Source organism: Rattus norvegicus, chromosome 19 (assembly GCF_036323735.1).
Source record: "Rattus norvegicus strain BN/NHsdMcwi chromosome 19, GRCr8, whole genome shotgun sequence".
In the NCBI taxonomy this organism is placed as follows: Eukaryota; Metazoa; Chordata; class Mammalia; order Rodentia; family Muridae; genus Rattus; species Rattus norvegicus.
In genome coordinates this window covers 41,297,341-41,313,084 of record NC_086037.1, presented here as the reverse complement: position 1 = coordinate 41,313,084, position 15,744 = coordinate 41,297,341, and the positions used below count along the sequence as shown (strand labels likewise).

The 15,744-nt window shown below is 49.8% G+C and overlaps 1 protein-coding gene and 1 long non-coding RNA gene across 8 annotated transcripts in view; one reads left to right on the top strand and one right to left on the bottom strand.

The window, feature by feature from the left end:
- The window catches only part of Adgre5 (adhesion G protein-coupled receptor E5), a 29,497-nt gene extending 19,099 nt beyond the window's left edge, over positions 1-10,398 (bottom strand). For 4 of the 7 annotated variants that reach the window (XM_063278114.1, XM_006255278.4, XM_006255279.4 and 1 more), the window contains exons 1-4: positions 9,391-9,759; positions 1,651-1,701; positions 1,337-1,459; positions 782-934 (exon numbers count right to left, since the gene is read on the bottom strand). In XM_063278114.1, coding sequence (XP_063134184.1) covers positions 782-934; positions 1,337-1,459; positions 1,651-1,701; positions 9,391-9,673 — 610 coding nt within the window. In that variant the 5' untranslated portion in view covers positions 9,674-9,759. Of the gene's footprint in view, positions 1-781; positions 935-1,336; positions 1,460-1,650; positions 1,702-9,390; positions 9,760-10,264 lie in introns of those variants that run through there. The other 3 variants (XM_063278115.1, XM_063278116.1, NM_001012164.1) reach the window with 3 other exon arrangements.
- LOC134483332 (uncharacterized) lies at positions 2,145-10,231 on the top strand. Its single transcript, XR_010060183.1, has 2 exons — positions 2,145-9,305; positions 9,748-10,231. It is a non-coding gene; the product is annotated as an uncharacterized LOC134483332 (long non-coding RNA).
- Positions 10,399-15,744: the final 5,346 nt, after the last annotated feature.

The window sequence follows — 15,744 nt, the reverse complement described above, 5'->3', positions numbered from 1 at the left end:
CGATGTATGTGTGACTCTGTGTGTGCGGGTGTGTGTTGTGGTAATCATTTCCTGAAAACAACAATAGGTTGAGAACAATGTTATACAACAAATCTCCCCCACAGATGCTAGAAATAGCATGTGGATATAGGGCGATGTCTGTCTGCCGTCGTTTGCTGTTCTGAGTAAGTTATTTTTTCCCCTGTAAAAATCCGTTAGACTTCTGTAGAGGACCCCTAGTTCCTTTACCATGCTGTGTGCTTCTGTGCTGTTTAATAAATACAGAACAAACCTCTTTGTTAGAGACAGACAGAAGAGCCTGGGAGAGGAGTGTGGAGAAGTCTTTGTTTGTTGGATTGATTGATTTTGTTTTTCAAGACTGGGTTTCTCTGTGTAGCCCTGGCTGTCCTGGAACTCACACTATAGAGCAAGCTGGCCTCAAACTCACAGCCATCCTCCTGCCTCTAGCCCCAGGCCCTGTGATGAAAGGTGTGTGCTGTCTCCACCAGGCTATTTTTGGTTTTTTGAGTCTTTCTCCACAGCTCTGGCTGTCCTGGAACTTGCTACCCATGCATTACTTGGCTCACGTTCTACTCTCAAAACCCCAAAGTGTTGGCTCACAGACATGTGCCGACTAACCAGGGCTTTCTGAGTCACACACGCATGGGTACAGGATGAGGCCTTGGGAGGGTGTCCTGAATCTCCTCTCCTCCCTGCAGTTCTAAGCCTGTGGCTGCTACAGGACACATGCTGGTGACCTTGAAGCTGACATTGATGAGGTGAGGCACAGGGGGACTCTTACCTTGACACGTGTTCTCACTCTTATTAGTAAAAGATTCCGCCCCAGAAAGGAGCTTGTATCCCAGGTTGCAGACGCAGTAGTAGCTCCCCTCTGAGTTCATACACATGGCATACGGTCCACAGAGATTATCGGTTTGTATACACTCGTTGATGTCTACGACAAAGTTGGAGTTGAAAGCTCTCCCAAGGATGAGACTCCCACCCCTACCTGACTACCTGGGACCTGCTGATGTGTTAGTACTCATAAGGCTGAGCTCTAGGTCCAGCAAGCTACTCCTGAAGCTCATTGGTCTGTTCTGCTCCTCTCCATCGTCTGGATGGAACCCAGGGTTTGAGCAATACCAGTGTGGGGATGGAATGGAAAGTCAGCCTTCTCTTTCCAGTTCCTAAAGCCAAGTTCAGGCACAGACTCCTGGAACACCTCTCAGGAAGCCCCTCTTTTCACCTCTTGCCTCCCACCTTGCTTTCTTTCTCTGTCTTTGATGAAGGATAAACCCCCCTGGCCCCAGACCGCACCTTGTCATCTCTTCCTGTGCCCATCCCCCAGCCTTTGTACCTTCACAGCTCTGTGCAGGGTTAGTGATCAAACCGTCGGGCGAGGAGGAGTTGAAGCCTGGCTTGCACTTACAGCTTCTGTTACTCTCACATTCTGAGTTGGGAGGGCACCACCTGGCACAGCCTGTGGGGACAGACACTCTGGTAAGAAAGTGAAGGAGGCCCAGTAGAGGGCAAGTGCCACCAAGAACAGAATATTACAAAGGTGTGAGGAGGGCCCTAACGGTCCCCAGCAGTGTTTCATGTCTTCCCAGGGCTCTGTGGTTGGCGGCAGGATTCCCTCCCCAGCTCTGGCTGTGCAGTCCTGTGACTTACCCGATGCCTTTTGGGTTCCAACTCCTGAGAGATTCGGTACAAAGCATAACACTGTAAGAAAGTAAAAGGTCAGCTGGAAGCCAGAGCAGGGACAGGAGGCCCAAGTTGTGCATCTGTGGGCATCAGGCGATGACCCTGCCCAGCTCAAACAAGAAGACAGAACCAGGGGATGTACCTAATGACACTTGCTTATAATTCAATCACTCGGGGTGCTGAGGCAGGAGGATTAGGAGTTCAAAGCTGACCCTGGGCTACATACTGAGACCCTGTCTCAAAAACAAAAACAAAAACAAAACAAACAAATAAACAAACAACCAGCTAGTGCTGGAGAGATAATTCAGTAGTTAAGAACACTGGCTGCAGGGTTGGGGATTTAGCTCAGTGGTAGAGCGCTTACCTAGCAAGCGCAAGGCCCTGGGTTTGGTCCCCAACTCTGGAAAAAAAATAAAGAAAAGAAAAAAAAGATGAAAAGAAAAAAAAGGGGGGTTGGGGATTTAGCTCGGTGGTAGAGCGCTTGCCTAGGAAGCGCAAGGCCCTGGGTTCGGTCCCCAGCTCCGAAAAAAAGAAAAGAAAGAAAAAAAAAGAAAAGAAAAAAAAGAGCACTGGCTGCTCTTCCAGAGGTCATGAGTTCAATTCCCAGTACCAGCATGGCAGCTCACAACCATCTGTAATGGGATCTGATGCCTTCTCCCGGTGAACAGACAAACATGCAGAAAAACACCCATATTTATGCATAAATAGATCTTTTTAAAAAACTCAACAAGCAAATGATGATGATGATGGTGGTGGTGGTGGTGGTGGTGGTGGTGGTGATGACAAACTGCACAGTTAAGAATGGGGTTTATGATTGAAACCCCAATATATGGGAGGGGGTTCAGGAAGATCAGAAGTTTAAAATCATCCTTGGCTACACATTGAGGTTAAGTCCAAACTAGGCTACATGAATCCTATCAATCAATCAATCAATCAATCAATAATACAAACAAAAAGCTAGATATGAGTTTGAGACTAGCCTAAGTTATACAGTGAGGTTCTGTCTCAAAAATAAAACAGAGGGAAAAGATACACAACTCAGGTGTTGACACCCACAACCAGAGGATCAGTACACATGGTGACCTGTGGGGCAGCCCAGGACCTGGAGACCGGAGGGGTCCGGATACAGGAAGCTAGGCTTGGCTCTCCAGGCCTATGGGGTGGACAGAGGAACCCCCTTGTTACAGTTGGATATTGGATATAGCTTCCTCAGTCTCTCCCTCAGTTTCCCTCTCTGTGGGGATGGAGAAGACGATGGATGGCCTGGCTTTGTGGGGACAAACCGTATGTGGCTAAGCAACTAACCGAAGGGGTTGGTCTGGTGCCGCTTGCACTCAATGCTAAATTCTGAACCCCAACACCCGGTTGCTCCAAGATCCTCACAGATACCAGCATTTCTTATGTAAACCTTGCTCCCCAACTACTGCGGAGGTGAGGTTTGAGTTTCAGGCCTGGAGATCACAGGCAGGGAGCACAGAGGAGAGAAGAGAGAAAGAGAAGGATCTCAGAGGAGGAGAAGGTGGTCTCTGTAAGTCGTGATGGACCAGAGTGGGTACCTCCCCAGGACACCAGGCTGCTGGAGCAGAAATAACCCGGAGAATTTCAAACAATTATTTGTGGAGCACAGTTGAGGTAGTAGCCAGACTATAGTTGATATTTAGATTAGGGTAATCCTCCAGTAACTATGCAGAGCCTAATACATAAGTAAATATCATAGCTTGAGTATCAGTCATTTAAAACTGGACAGGGATAAGTTTAATAAATATTATTTCAGGGGCCAGTTTGTTGTAGTCATTATTATGGGGGTTTGCTACACCCCTTTTTGATTTTATCTATGTATTATCTATCTAGACCAGACAGTTCCCAAATCAAAGACACAAAAGCCTTTAGATTTATAATAAGCTTAAAAGCGCCAAGGTTGGGCAGATATCAACCTTCTGTGCTCTTTTGTCTATGTCCCTGTCATAACCCCGAGATGTCTCCTCACATGTTCTGCCTAGGCCACTCCTACTCCATGAGGTCAACCTTCATGGCCATGTGTTCACGATCCATCTACTCATCCCATGGTCATTTCTTTCTTCTCCCTCATTCTCCTGGTGCTCCCTGCCTGAGAAGCTCTCCCCTGTCTCTTCTGCCCAGCCCAGGCTGTGGGCATCTGTATTAACCAATGAGGGCTAACTTAGGAAGGGTGATCAAGGGGTACACAACAAGCCTGGTGTACATGAGGATCTCTGGGGCCAGTATGCAGCATTTTAATATACAGCAGCACCAGACCAATCCCCTACAATTAACATTGTCTCCACCCATACACATACCCAGGCTGGAGAGATAGCTCAGTGGTTAAGAGCCCTGACTGCTTTTCCCGAGGTCCTGAGTTCAATTCCCAGCAACCACATGGTGGCTCACAACCATCTGAAATGGGATCTGATGCCCTCTCCTGGTGTGTCCGAAGTGAGCGACAGTGTACTCATATATACATGAAATAAGTAAATCTTTTAAAAAAAATTGTCTTCCCGCATCCCCATCTGCTTTGAAACAGAGTTTCGATATATAACTCTGGCTGCCCTGGAACCCCCAGAGATCCGGATGCCTCTGCCTCCCCAGTGCTGGGATTAAAGGTGTGCGTCACCATGCCCCAGTGGAATACTTTGTTTATACTTCCTCCCTGCTTTAGTTTGTTTTCTATCGTTTTTTTGTCCCGAAATGCTGGGAAAGAACCCAGCACTCACATGTTAGGCAAGTGCTCCACCATTGAGCCTCACTCCCAAGCCCTCTTTTTACTTCATTCCCAGGTTCAGGCTGGGCTTTGACCTGAAATCCTCCTGCTTCCGTGTTCTGAGATGCTGGTGCAGGTCTATGCCACCAGGATTGTCCCCTGCCATCTAAAGGGAAGAATGAAAGCTTGGTCTTCTAGGTCCCATCCAAGCTCTGACACTGCAATACCACATGTGTACCCACTGTCAACCCCATGACCTGGTGGCCACATGTCCTCACACACAGGAAGTGGCTTCGGTGGAGGGTGGGTGACTGCTGAACACACCCCATGCCTCCCTGTTGTTGGCAGGCATCCCACCCAGGCAAGCCTGGGAAACAGCACCCGGGAAAGCAGAGGTGGGAAGAAAGGAAATGGCTCGGAGGGAGATGAGAAGCAGGTCATGAAGGCAACCGGTGGCTTGGGGCTGAGGCAGGAGGCTCCTCAGTTAAAAGCAACACAAAACCCAAGGGCAGCCTGGGTAGCTTAGCAGGAACCTGACTGAAACAAGGCCCTGGGTTCCATCCCCAGGATCAAACCATGAAATGGAGTGGGGGTCCACATGACGGAAAAAGAGCACCGACCTCAACATGGTGTCATTGCATGTGAGTGTACACACACACACATACACACACACACACACACACACACACACACACACACACAAAACAAAAACTGGCAGCTGGAGAGATGGCTCCTAGGTTAAGAGCCCTGGCTGTGGGGCTGGAGAGATGGCTCAGTGGTTAAGATTGCTGACTGCCCTTCCAGAGGTCCTGAGTTCAAATCCCAGCAACCACATGGTGGCTCACAACTACCCGGTGTGTAGGAAGACAGCAACAGTGTACTCATATACATAAAATAAATAAATCTTTAAAAAAAAAAAAAGAGCCCTGGCTGCTCTTCTGGTGGACTCAGGGTTTGATTTCCAGCACCCACACTGTGGTTCCTAAGAGCCTGTAACTCCAGTTCCAGGGACTTAGGTGCTGTCCTCTGGACTCCAAGGGCACAGGCATGCATGTGGTGCATACACATGTATGTAAGCAAAGCTCTCAAAAACACAAACCAAATACATTGCGGGGGAGGGAGGGAGAGGGAAGGAGGGAGAGAGGGAGGGAGGGAGGGGGAAGGAGGGAGGGAGAGAGAGAGAGAGAGAAATGGGAAGCCAGCAGGCAGCAGGGCTGCCATGCAATGCCAACTACTTGATGTGCTGACAAAAGAGGACTGGAAGTCCCCAACCTGGGCTACAGGTGTAGTTGCAAGAGCTTGTCTCTGAATAAAAGCCAAGAAAAAACTGGAGTGGCGGCTGTGTGAAGGTGCGACCCTGGCAGCCGTGAATCCCTGGTTTCCCTCTCAGTACAGAAGAAAAGAGTGGGCATCGGGGCAGGGGTACAGACAGAAAGCTGGGAGGAAAAGTGTCCTAGGAGCAGGAGACCTGGGGAGCAGTTAGGGGACAGGTTGATCCCAATGTGGGGAAGACAGCAGCAAGAAAATAATCCCAGGAACAGGAATCCCAGAGGGAGCCCTTGGGAGAAGGGCTGGTGTGGGGGATGGGTGAGTCACTTCCTTGATGATTCACCCACCACTGGGCTGGCTGCATGCCAGGTTCCCAGGGGACTCCTGGGGTCATACATTATGAATAGGATTGGTAGAGCAGGGCCAGTGAACTCAGAGGGTCCCTTGAAAGCTCCGTGTTTGTCTGACTGGGTTCCCTCAGGCCATAGAGAGGCTTTGAGTGAAACTCACCCCCTCAAAGCTGGTGTCCTGAGGAGGGGCACTCTAGCCAGTCAGTTTCCCCTCAACTCAGAATTCAATTCCTCTTCCTCCTCTCGGGCCATTGAGCTGAATTTCTTCTCCCACATCCATCAGAACCCAGTTCCTCTTTGGGGGACAGACCACAAAATGTCCTTCCCTTCATGCTGGGCCCCAAGGGCAATTCAGTTCTTAAAGTCCAGTACCAGTATGTGTGTCTGTGTGTGAACGGCCCTGGTGCCTTCTACCTTGAACCTCGGCTCATCAAGCAGGCTTGGCTAGGTAGCCAGCAAGCCCCAGGGATAAAGCACTGTGATCACAAGTGTGTCATCACATCCAGCTGCCTTCACACAAATCATTTACTGACCGAGCCCTCCCTCCAGCCCTCAAGTCACTTTTTTTTTTTTTTTTTTTTGGTTCTTTTTTTCGGAGCTGGCGACCGAACCCAGGGCCTTGCGCTTCCTAGGTAAGCGCTCTACCACTGAGCTAAATCCCCAACCCCCTCAAGTCACTTTTGAAAAAATAATATTGATTTATTTTTAGGTGCCTGGATGTTCTGTCTGCATGTATATTGCCTGGGGCATAGGCAGGTAGGAAGAGGGCATTAGATGCCCTAGGACTGGAGTTACAAATGGTTGTGAGCTACTGTGTGGTTCCTGGGAACTCTCTGACCTCTTCAGGGGCAGCAAGTGCTCCTAACCACTGAGCCATCTCTCCAGCCCTTTAAGGGATTTAAGTCTCAGAACCATGGCCAGGTGTGGTGATGCACATTCTCAGTGCCAACACTGGAGAAGCACTGTGGGAGAACTCTGCTGGAGGCCAGCCGGGTCTACATAGGGAGCCAAAGTTTTACAGGAAGACCCTATCTTAGCAACATGACAGAAGTAGGGGGATAGTACAAAATCAGTCACGGCTACATAGCTACAGCGCCAAACCCTGTCTCAAAACAAAAACCGAAACAGACTCAAAATGAAGCCAGACCTTATTGCACAAATCTGTAATTTCAGCAGTCGGAGGTGGAGGCCAGAGGACCAGAGGTCCTCTTAGCCACCCTGAAACCTTGTTTACAAGAACAAAACAAGAAACAAATAACCAAACAAACAGGACTCAGAGCAACATCCATCAGGAGAGTCAGGAGGGTCAGGAGGGTCAGGAGGTAGCCGGGGTTATGTCCGATATACACAAGGAGAAACTGAGGCTTGAAGCGAGAAAAAAGATGAATGGTCCAACCAGGCCAGAGCAGGGACAATAGACTGGAGTAACAGAGCTACCCAAGCCTGGATGGGTTCTTCATCCCTTGGGCTGGGCTGGGCTCTGCCCCACCATCCTAAAGCCATTGGCCAGACCGCCTACATGTGGAGACTTGGAAAGTAATCAAACGGGAGCAGAGCCGTTCCATTCTGCTCCCAGACACATCTGGTTCAAATTCCCAAGCTCAGATTGGAGCCAAGGGACTCCTTCTTAGGGAATCCAGAAGTGGGGGGTAGGCAGCCTTTGTGCTGCCTGCCAGGGACATCCCTGCATCTCACCCAGAAAGAATAATCACAGTGATAAAAGTGTCTACTTAGGCGTGTGTGTGTGTGTGTGTGTGTGTGTGTGTGTGTGTGTGTGTGTGTGTGTGTGTGGCGTGTTTTGAGACAGTATCTCATTGTGTAGTTCTGGCTGGCCTGGAACTTACTATGTAGACCAGGTTGACCTCCAACTCCCAGGGTTACAGAAGCCTCCTGCCTCAGCCTCTTTGGTGCTGGGATTCAAACCTTAGACACCAGCTAGCTAGGCTGGTTGGTTGGTTTGCAAGACAAGGTGCCATGTGGCTTGAAACTCAGCATGCAGCAGAGAACGATGACCTTGAACTTCTGAGCCTCCTGCCAAACTACCTGGGTACCACGATAGCAGACATAGACACCACACACCCACACGTTCAGTTAATTCAAACTGTAAACCAGAACGTTTGTATACAAACTCCTGGCCCTTGAAACACTACGGTAAAATGCAGCTGCTCTTGTTCCATTTCCCAGAGGAGGAAAGTGCAACCCAAGGTCACTGTGACCCAGCCTAGTGACAGCCAGGCAGGCCTCTGCAGCTGTTTGCCACCAACTGTGACACGCTGGGACTCTTATTTCCTGGCTCCAGAGCCAAACCACTGAGCTGCCTGCCACCTGCCACCAGCCACTACCACACAGGCCAGTCATTGTGGTTAGGGCAACCCCGGTGTGTGACCCAAGTTCCATATCCTGGGGTAACTCCAGCTTGTGCCCCAAGTTCCAGTTTTTTTCTGTTTGTTGTCACGTTACTTAGGTAACTCAGCAGTCAGACAACGGTTGAGGCACCCAGGGTGGGGTGGGAAAGGAGACCAGGAGAATCACAATGAAAGCCAAGTTCAAAACACAGCCTGGTAAGATCCCTTCAGCAAACAGCTCAGTCCCAGGCAGGTCCTGAGACAGCGACAGCAGGGGACGGTGTGTGTGTGTGTGTGTGTGTGTGTGTGTGTGTGTGTGTGTGTGTGTGTGTGTCATGGTGGGTGGGGGAGAGTTCCTACCCTCAAAAAAAAAAAAAATGGAAACCCTCACAAGGGTTTTACCTCACATTAAGAGCGTCTGTATGGCAAACAGTTTGCAAAGCGTACTTTAACCTGCACTTATTTTTGTGTTTTACTACTTTACTACTGTTATGTGTTTTGTCTGCATGTGCCTTTGTACACTGCATGTATGTTTATGTACTGCATGTGTGTCTGTACACTACATGCCTGGTGCCTGAGAAAGCAGAACAAAGTGTGGATCCCCTGGAACTGGAGTTACAGACGCTTGTGAGCCACCACATAGGTGCTGGGACCCAACCAGGTCCTCTCTTAATGCTCTTAACCTCGGCACCACCCCAGCCCTAGCCTGCATTTCTTTTTCTTTTGGTCTTTTGAGGCAGGGTCTTGCTGTGTAACTCAGGCTGACCTGAAATTGGTGACCCTCCTGCCTCAGCCTCCCTAATGCCCTGTGACACCATGCCCGCTTTGCCACCCCCTTTAAGTGTCTCCCATGCCTCACTTTCCTCCTCTTAGCCTCCAAGTTGGCAACATTCAAGCCCATTAGGACCTGGCATCCCCCTGACAGCCTTCTGGAGCTCACAGGTGCGCGCGGGCTTTGCCTGTCCCTGCCCCTCCTGGCCACGTTCCGCGAGCTCCCTCCCCGCCCCGCGTAGCCCCGAGGTCTCACCGAGCAGGAGGTGACAGCTGACGCCCCTCATGGTGGCGCGGAACGGACAGCGTCTGGGTTGACAGAGAGCTGTGGCGGGCGGCTGGGCTGGGCCTTTATGCAGCGGGCGTGGGCAGGGCCCTCCCCGGAACTGTCCTCCCCGCTGGAAAGTAACAGGAAAGTGCCGGGGAAACAGACCCAGGGCGCGGCGCGCGCCCGCGCCTGGAACAAACGCTACTCCCGACTGGGCGCGCGGCCCCGACACCCGGTCCCCCCGGGAGCTGGGACAGGGACCAAAGCACATGGGAGAGAGCTGAGTGGAGCTCCCCTCGGAGCGATGTCCCGGACTCCTAAGCGAACCCCTATTCCCACCAGCAGGACTCGCTGGCTTCTTTTCCAGGAGGGAAACTGAAGCTCAGAGAAGCCAGAGGCCAAATAAGAACCAGGGGAGGACTGAGGATCCTGCCGGGATGACAGTCCCGGAACAAGAAATGTCAAGGTCTGAAGATGTGGCTCAGTGCGTGCAGTGTTTGCTTAACATGCTCCAGGCCTTAAAGCCACGTAAACCTGAGGAGGACCGCTGTCCTGTAGTCCCAGCACTAATCCGAGGTTCAACTCATCCTCCCTTTTGTCGCTTTTGAAGCCTGCCGGTGCTACAAGAGACCTTGTCCCACAAAGAAAAAGTGAGAATGTCATGGTTGCGCTGGCCTTTACTAATACCTGCAGTCTGCAATCTGGAAAGCAGAGGCTAAACCCGAGACCATTCTTGGCTACTTAGGAGTTCCAGGCCAGCCAGGCGTAGGAAGCAAGAGCCTATCTCAAAAATAAAAAATAATAAATAATAAAGGGGGTGGGGGAGTACTACCAAGATGGGTCAGTGGGTAAAGGCACTTACCCCAGAACCTAGCGACCTGATTTCTGATATCCAGGACCTCCTGGATGGAAGGAGAGAACCAACTCCTGAAAGTTGCCCTCTGACCTTCACAGGTACACATACCCAAACACTAAAGAAACAAGTCAATAAATAAAATGTAATGCAAACTTAAAATAGAGGAAGAGAGAGCTTTGACCATTGGACACCGCTAACCACTGCAGGGCTTTGGTTACACGCGTTGGCCTGGCCACAATCTATGGAGAATCATGTGATGTACACTGGCTTCCTGTTTGAGTTACTTGTATAACCATGGTTTCTTTTTATGTGTGTGTGTTGGGGGTGGGAAGGATGCCAAACCCGTGGCTTTGTGCATACTAGGCAAGCACTCCACCAAGTGAACTACACTTCCAGGCACATCTACTGATTTTTCAAAATATTATGAATTTTCTTTTTCTTTTTTCCCTGAAGCCTGGTCTCAAATAGCCCAGACTGGATTTCAGCTCTATGTAGCCTAGGATGACATTGAACTCCTGATTTCCTGCCTCTGAAGCTTGAGTATATTGGAATCACCGGCATAAACCACCAGGAGTGTCAGGCCTCCTTTTCACCTTAATAAATTCTGGATTCAAGTCGGGTGACAGTGGTGCACACCTCCCAGCACTTGGGAGGCAGAGGCAGGTGGATCTGTGAGTTGGAAGCCAGCCTGGTCTATAGAGTGAGTTGGGGCAGCCAGGGCTGTCACACAGAGAAACCCTGTCTCGAAAAAAAATAACCAAAGAATAAGAACTTTTTAAAATCCAAGTTCTGGGCTGGAGAGACGGCACAGTGGTTAAGAGCACTGGCTGCTCTTCCAGAGGTCCTGAGTTCAATTCCCAGCAACCACCATGGTGGCTCACAACCATCTGTAGTGGGGTCCAATACCCTCTTCTGGTGTGTCTGAGGACAACTTACTCATATACCTACCTAAGTAAATAAATCTTTAAAAGAATAATAAAAGACAGAATTCCTGTCAAATAAACACATAGAAGAGGAAACATTTCATAAAAATAAGATAAATGTTTTATTTGGAAAAAGTCAGCTTCTTACATAGGTCTTACATTTTAAATAAGTTTAAATCTTTATTTTTACCTTGTGAATTATAATGGTAATTTAAATGTGTTAGGTACGATTCATTGACTGTCATATATAAGTATCTTTCTTCATCTATTTCGAAGGGTTAAAAAATATTGACAATTCCATTCTGGTGTATCTTCCTTCCCATCCTTACACTAAACCACTTCCCCACCCATATTTCAAGTAGTGAAAAGTCCATGAACCTTAGGTTTGTGGAGTGAAGACTAGGGCCAAGAACTCTAAGCATGATAGAAGTTTCTCTTTAAACCTTGGTGTGTGGATCTTAAAAAAGGAAAAGAACATGTGTGGTACATAGTAATTCATAGGCGACATTAAAAAATGACCAGTGGCCACATTAGGAGTGAGTTGCTATGAGAGAGCAGAGCCTCAGTTCAGGGTTTAATCCCGTGGGGTTTGCACAAGAGCCAGCAGAGAGGAAGGTAGGAGGGGAAAGGGCCATTCCGAGGCTTAAGTGGAATTTGGGTCTTATTTTCTCCAAAAATGGAGTAACCTTGGGGCACAATGTCCCGCAGACTGGCAGGCAGAGCCTCCCTGGGACTTGATTTTTCTGTCTTTTGAATGGAGATTAAACCAAGTATGGTGGTTCATGTCTGTCATCCCAGTGCTAGGAGGGTAGAGACAGGGGGATTGATTATGAGCTCAAGACAAGAGAGGACTAACTAGTTCACATGATGTGGTGGGTGTCCTTGGCTGTCACCTTGACTACCTCTGAAATAAATGAAAAGCTTAAGACTATGACATACCTGTGAGAGATATTTATAGTTGATTAGATCATCTGAACTGGGAAGACCCACCTTCAATCTGCCACACCTCCTCGTAGTAACCTCAAAGCCACTGGCAAGTTTGTGCCTTCATTGACATTAGCACCTACTTCTTTGGGATTTTGATGTATACTGAAGACCAGCTGAGGCCTCTGGCTTCATGGACTGAACAACTATTAGATTCTTGGACTGTCAGGAAGACAGCCATTGTTGGATTACCTGAACCACCAGCTGCAAGTCACTCTAATAAAGCCCCCAAAATACCCATGCTATCTGCTTTGCTGTGCTAGAGAACCCTGACCATTTCACATATCAAGGCTAGCCAGGGCTACAAGAGATACTGTCTCAAAAACAAAAACTAGATTAAAAAAAAAAAAAGCCCAGTGTGGTGGCCCACCAGAGTCATCCCAGCACTCAGGAGCAAAGGAAAGAGGATTGCTGGGAATTCCAGACCAACCAGGGCATGGATGGAGTGGGTCTCAAACAAAAAAAGCTGGAGAGATGGCTCTGTGGTTGAGAGCACTGGCTGTTCTTCCAGAGGACCTGGGTTTGCTTCCCAGGCCACATAGTGGCTCACAACCATCTGTAACTCCTTCTGCTCTCCCTAGGTATCAGACATGCATGTGGTACACAAACACACATGCAGGCCAACATGCATATACATGAAATAAAAACAAATCAACAGGAATAAAAATCTGATTCCCGTAGTGAGAATTCTGGAATTTGGGCTTCTTTAAAAACACAGGAATATTATAAGCATATGCTTTCGTTCTGATTCCAGGTATGGGATGTGGGACTGCTTCCGACTGTCCACAGCTGCTGGCAGCTGCTGACCAGGATTTGCCTGGTGCTCTAGCTAGAAGGAGGTTTTTCCAGCTACAGATAGCTTCTGTGATTGTGTGACATTCGGAATTCTGGGAACTTGTCAGAGGGTATATAAATGCTCACAACCAGATAGATGTTGACGTTTGGTGGGGGTGGGGGTGGGGGTGGGGGTTGGTTGAGGTTTGTTAGTAGCCACGCTCAAAGCTGAAACAAGAAAGTAGACTGAAGGATTCTCGCCCCCCTCTCTCTCCCCTTCCCTTCCCCCCTCCTTCCCTCCCTCTATTCTTTCTCTCCTATCTAGTGATCGGAGGTGAGACAGGGTTGGAGGGAATAAAGGGTGGGAAAAGAGGAACCCCCAAAAGAGCAAAGTTGAGCTACAAACTCCAGTATTTTGAGGGACAGAGTGCGGAGGGGACAGAGTAACAGGAGAAAGGCTTCAGGTTCCTATCTTTTTTTTTTTTTATTCTTAGTACAATTTTATTTTAATTAATTAATTTTTTTGTTTACTGGTATGTCTCTGTGTGAGCATGTACATGTTTATGCAGGCGCCCAAGGGGACCAGAGAAGAGTACTGAATCCCTGGTGGGTACTACGGTTTGAACTCACGTCCTCTGCAAGAGCAACCAGAACTATAGTTTGTTTTGTTTTTGGAAACAGGGTTCTGGGTAACACTGGCTGTCCTAGAACCTGCTCTGTAGACCTTACTGGCCTCAGATTCAGAGATGTGCCACTTCTGCCTCCTGAGTGCTAGGATTCAAGTCACCACGTACCCTAGCAGCCTAGGAGCAGCCAGCCCTGAGCCGTATGGTCTCCTTTCCATATCATAATCATCCTTATTACAGCTGCAATAGTTACCCCGCGCTACTGTGCATCCTGCTTTTTCCTGAAGTGTTGAGATGGAGCCTAGAATCCAGCGTCTTTACTGACTAGACCGACAGCCATTGCGATTTCTTTGTAGCCTTTCCAGCGATTCAACCCCGGAACACATTCATCCTACCAATAGCTCCTGGAAGCAGGCAGTATGGTTTCCACTAACGGAGGCACCCAAGAGCATAATGACTCGCTTGGTGGCACAAAGCACTCCAATCTACCCGATATCTGAGGGTCTAGGCAAAGTTCTGCCCTTTTTGGGGAAGTGATATTTCTTTGGGCCTTAGTGTCCCCATTAGGGACATCAAGAGCTCATTAGGATCCCGAGGGAGTGACCCAGCCCAGTTGCACAGAGCATCGGAGCATCACAGCGACGCAAAGACCAGCAGCTGCCTTTGGGGTGTGGCGAGCAGGCGGGGACCTCGATGCCCCACCAGCACAGGTCCAACAGCACATGCACAAACCTAGGCAGGGCAGGGGTCGAATAGGATCCCGGGCGGAGGGGCCATAACAGGATGCCACCGACTGGAGACAATGGCAGAGGAAGGGGCCGGGCAGCTCTGCGCGGATGAGCGAGCCCTGGGCTCCAGCAGGGCGGGCGCACAATTGTGAGCCGGGACAGCTGTCACCGAGCCAGGAAGCCCCACGGGAGAGGGAAAAGGGAGGGAAGCGTGCTCTTCCTCCTACAGTCCCCAGCACCCGGGTTCCCCCAAGTCTGGCGCCTCACAGCTGTAGACTCCTCCTGGCCGCAGCGGTCTCCTCCTCACCCTGTCTAATGAATCCCAGTCTGCCTGGAGTCGGCACTCAACGCAGTGTCTGTATTTATAGTCATTGACAGTGCTGCGACAGCGCCTAAATATAGAAGTTAGGCTATTTGGAGCCCCGGGCCTCAAGTAGAGTGAAGGGAAGCGCACCTGCCACCTGAGTTGTCACTGCCCCTAAGATCACCCAGCCTGACAGTCCCCTGGGGCTGGAGCTGTGGGGATTCTCAACCCTGGAAAACTGGGAAAGGTTGGTGGGAGAAGTGCAACAGCAGCCTGTCTCCTACTCAGAACTTGCGAGACTGAGGCAGGAAGATCCTGAGTTCGAGGATAGCCAGGCTATGTAGGGAAAGTCTGGGGGGTGGGGGCAGAGGAGGGAGGAAAGAAGGGGAGGGGCAGGAGAGGGGCAAGCAGCAGTCAAAGTCACTTCCACATGTGTGGAAAGGCCCTAGGGGTGATGGCCCCTGGGAGAGACAAACTAGTTTGGAGGGCAGTGCACCCCTTTAGGGCTTTAGGTCTCATACCCACCTCCCCTTCTCCCTGTCAACATGGGAAAGGGGCATGACGCTGAATGTTCTCAGCTTCTAAGAAATGAAGGTTTCAGGAAACTGCAGGGGCAACCCCGAACCCCAACAAGCCTAGCACCTAGCAACACACTTCCCCTTTCCCATGGCCTCTTAGCTCACTGGTGGCAACAGCTGGGGGCCGGGCAGCAGTGGGGGTTGGGGTTATAAATAGATCAGATAAAAAGAGCTGCTGCCACACAGTTCCACAGGAAGCCCTGCACGCAAGGCTCTTCACAGCCAGCTGCACCCCATCCAGAAAGCATCCATCACCAAGACTTGGGGCAGAGTGGGAGAACTCAAGCCTGAGGTTCTTAACAGGAAAATTGTGGAATTTCCCCACCTCCTCCTCTTCCTTCTGTTCTGCCCCCCCCCCCCATGGAACCCAGAGTCTCCCTTGGGCTAAGTGGCTAAGTGTAGGTAGCACCCAGAGCCACAGCCTTGGACTGTGAGCGACTGTTGATCATCGTGAGCGGGGTTGTGATTGCGACTTTAACCCTTCCTCAGCAGTACTGTGTAAAGTACTTTGGAATGTTATACAGTTGTGAAAAAGGGGAGCCAGCAAGATGGCTGGGTCTCCATGATGC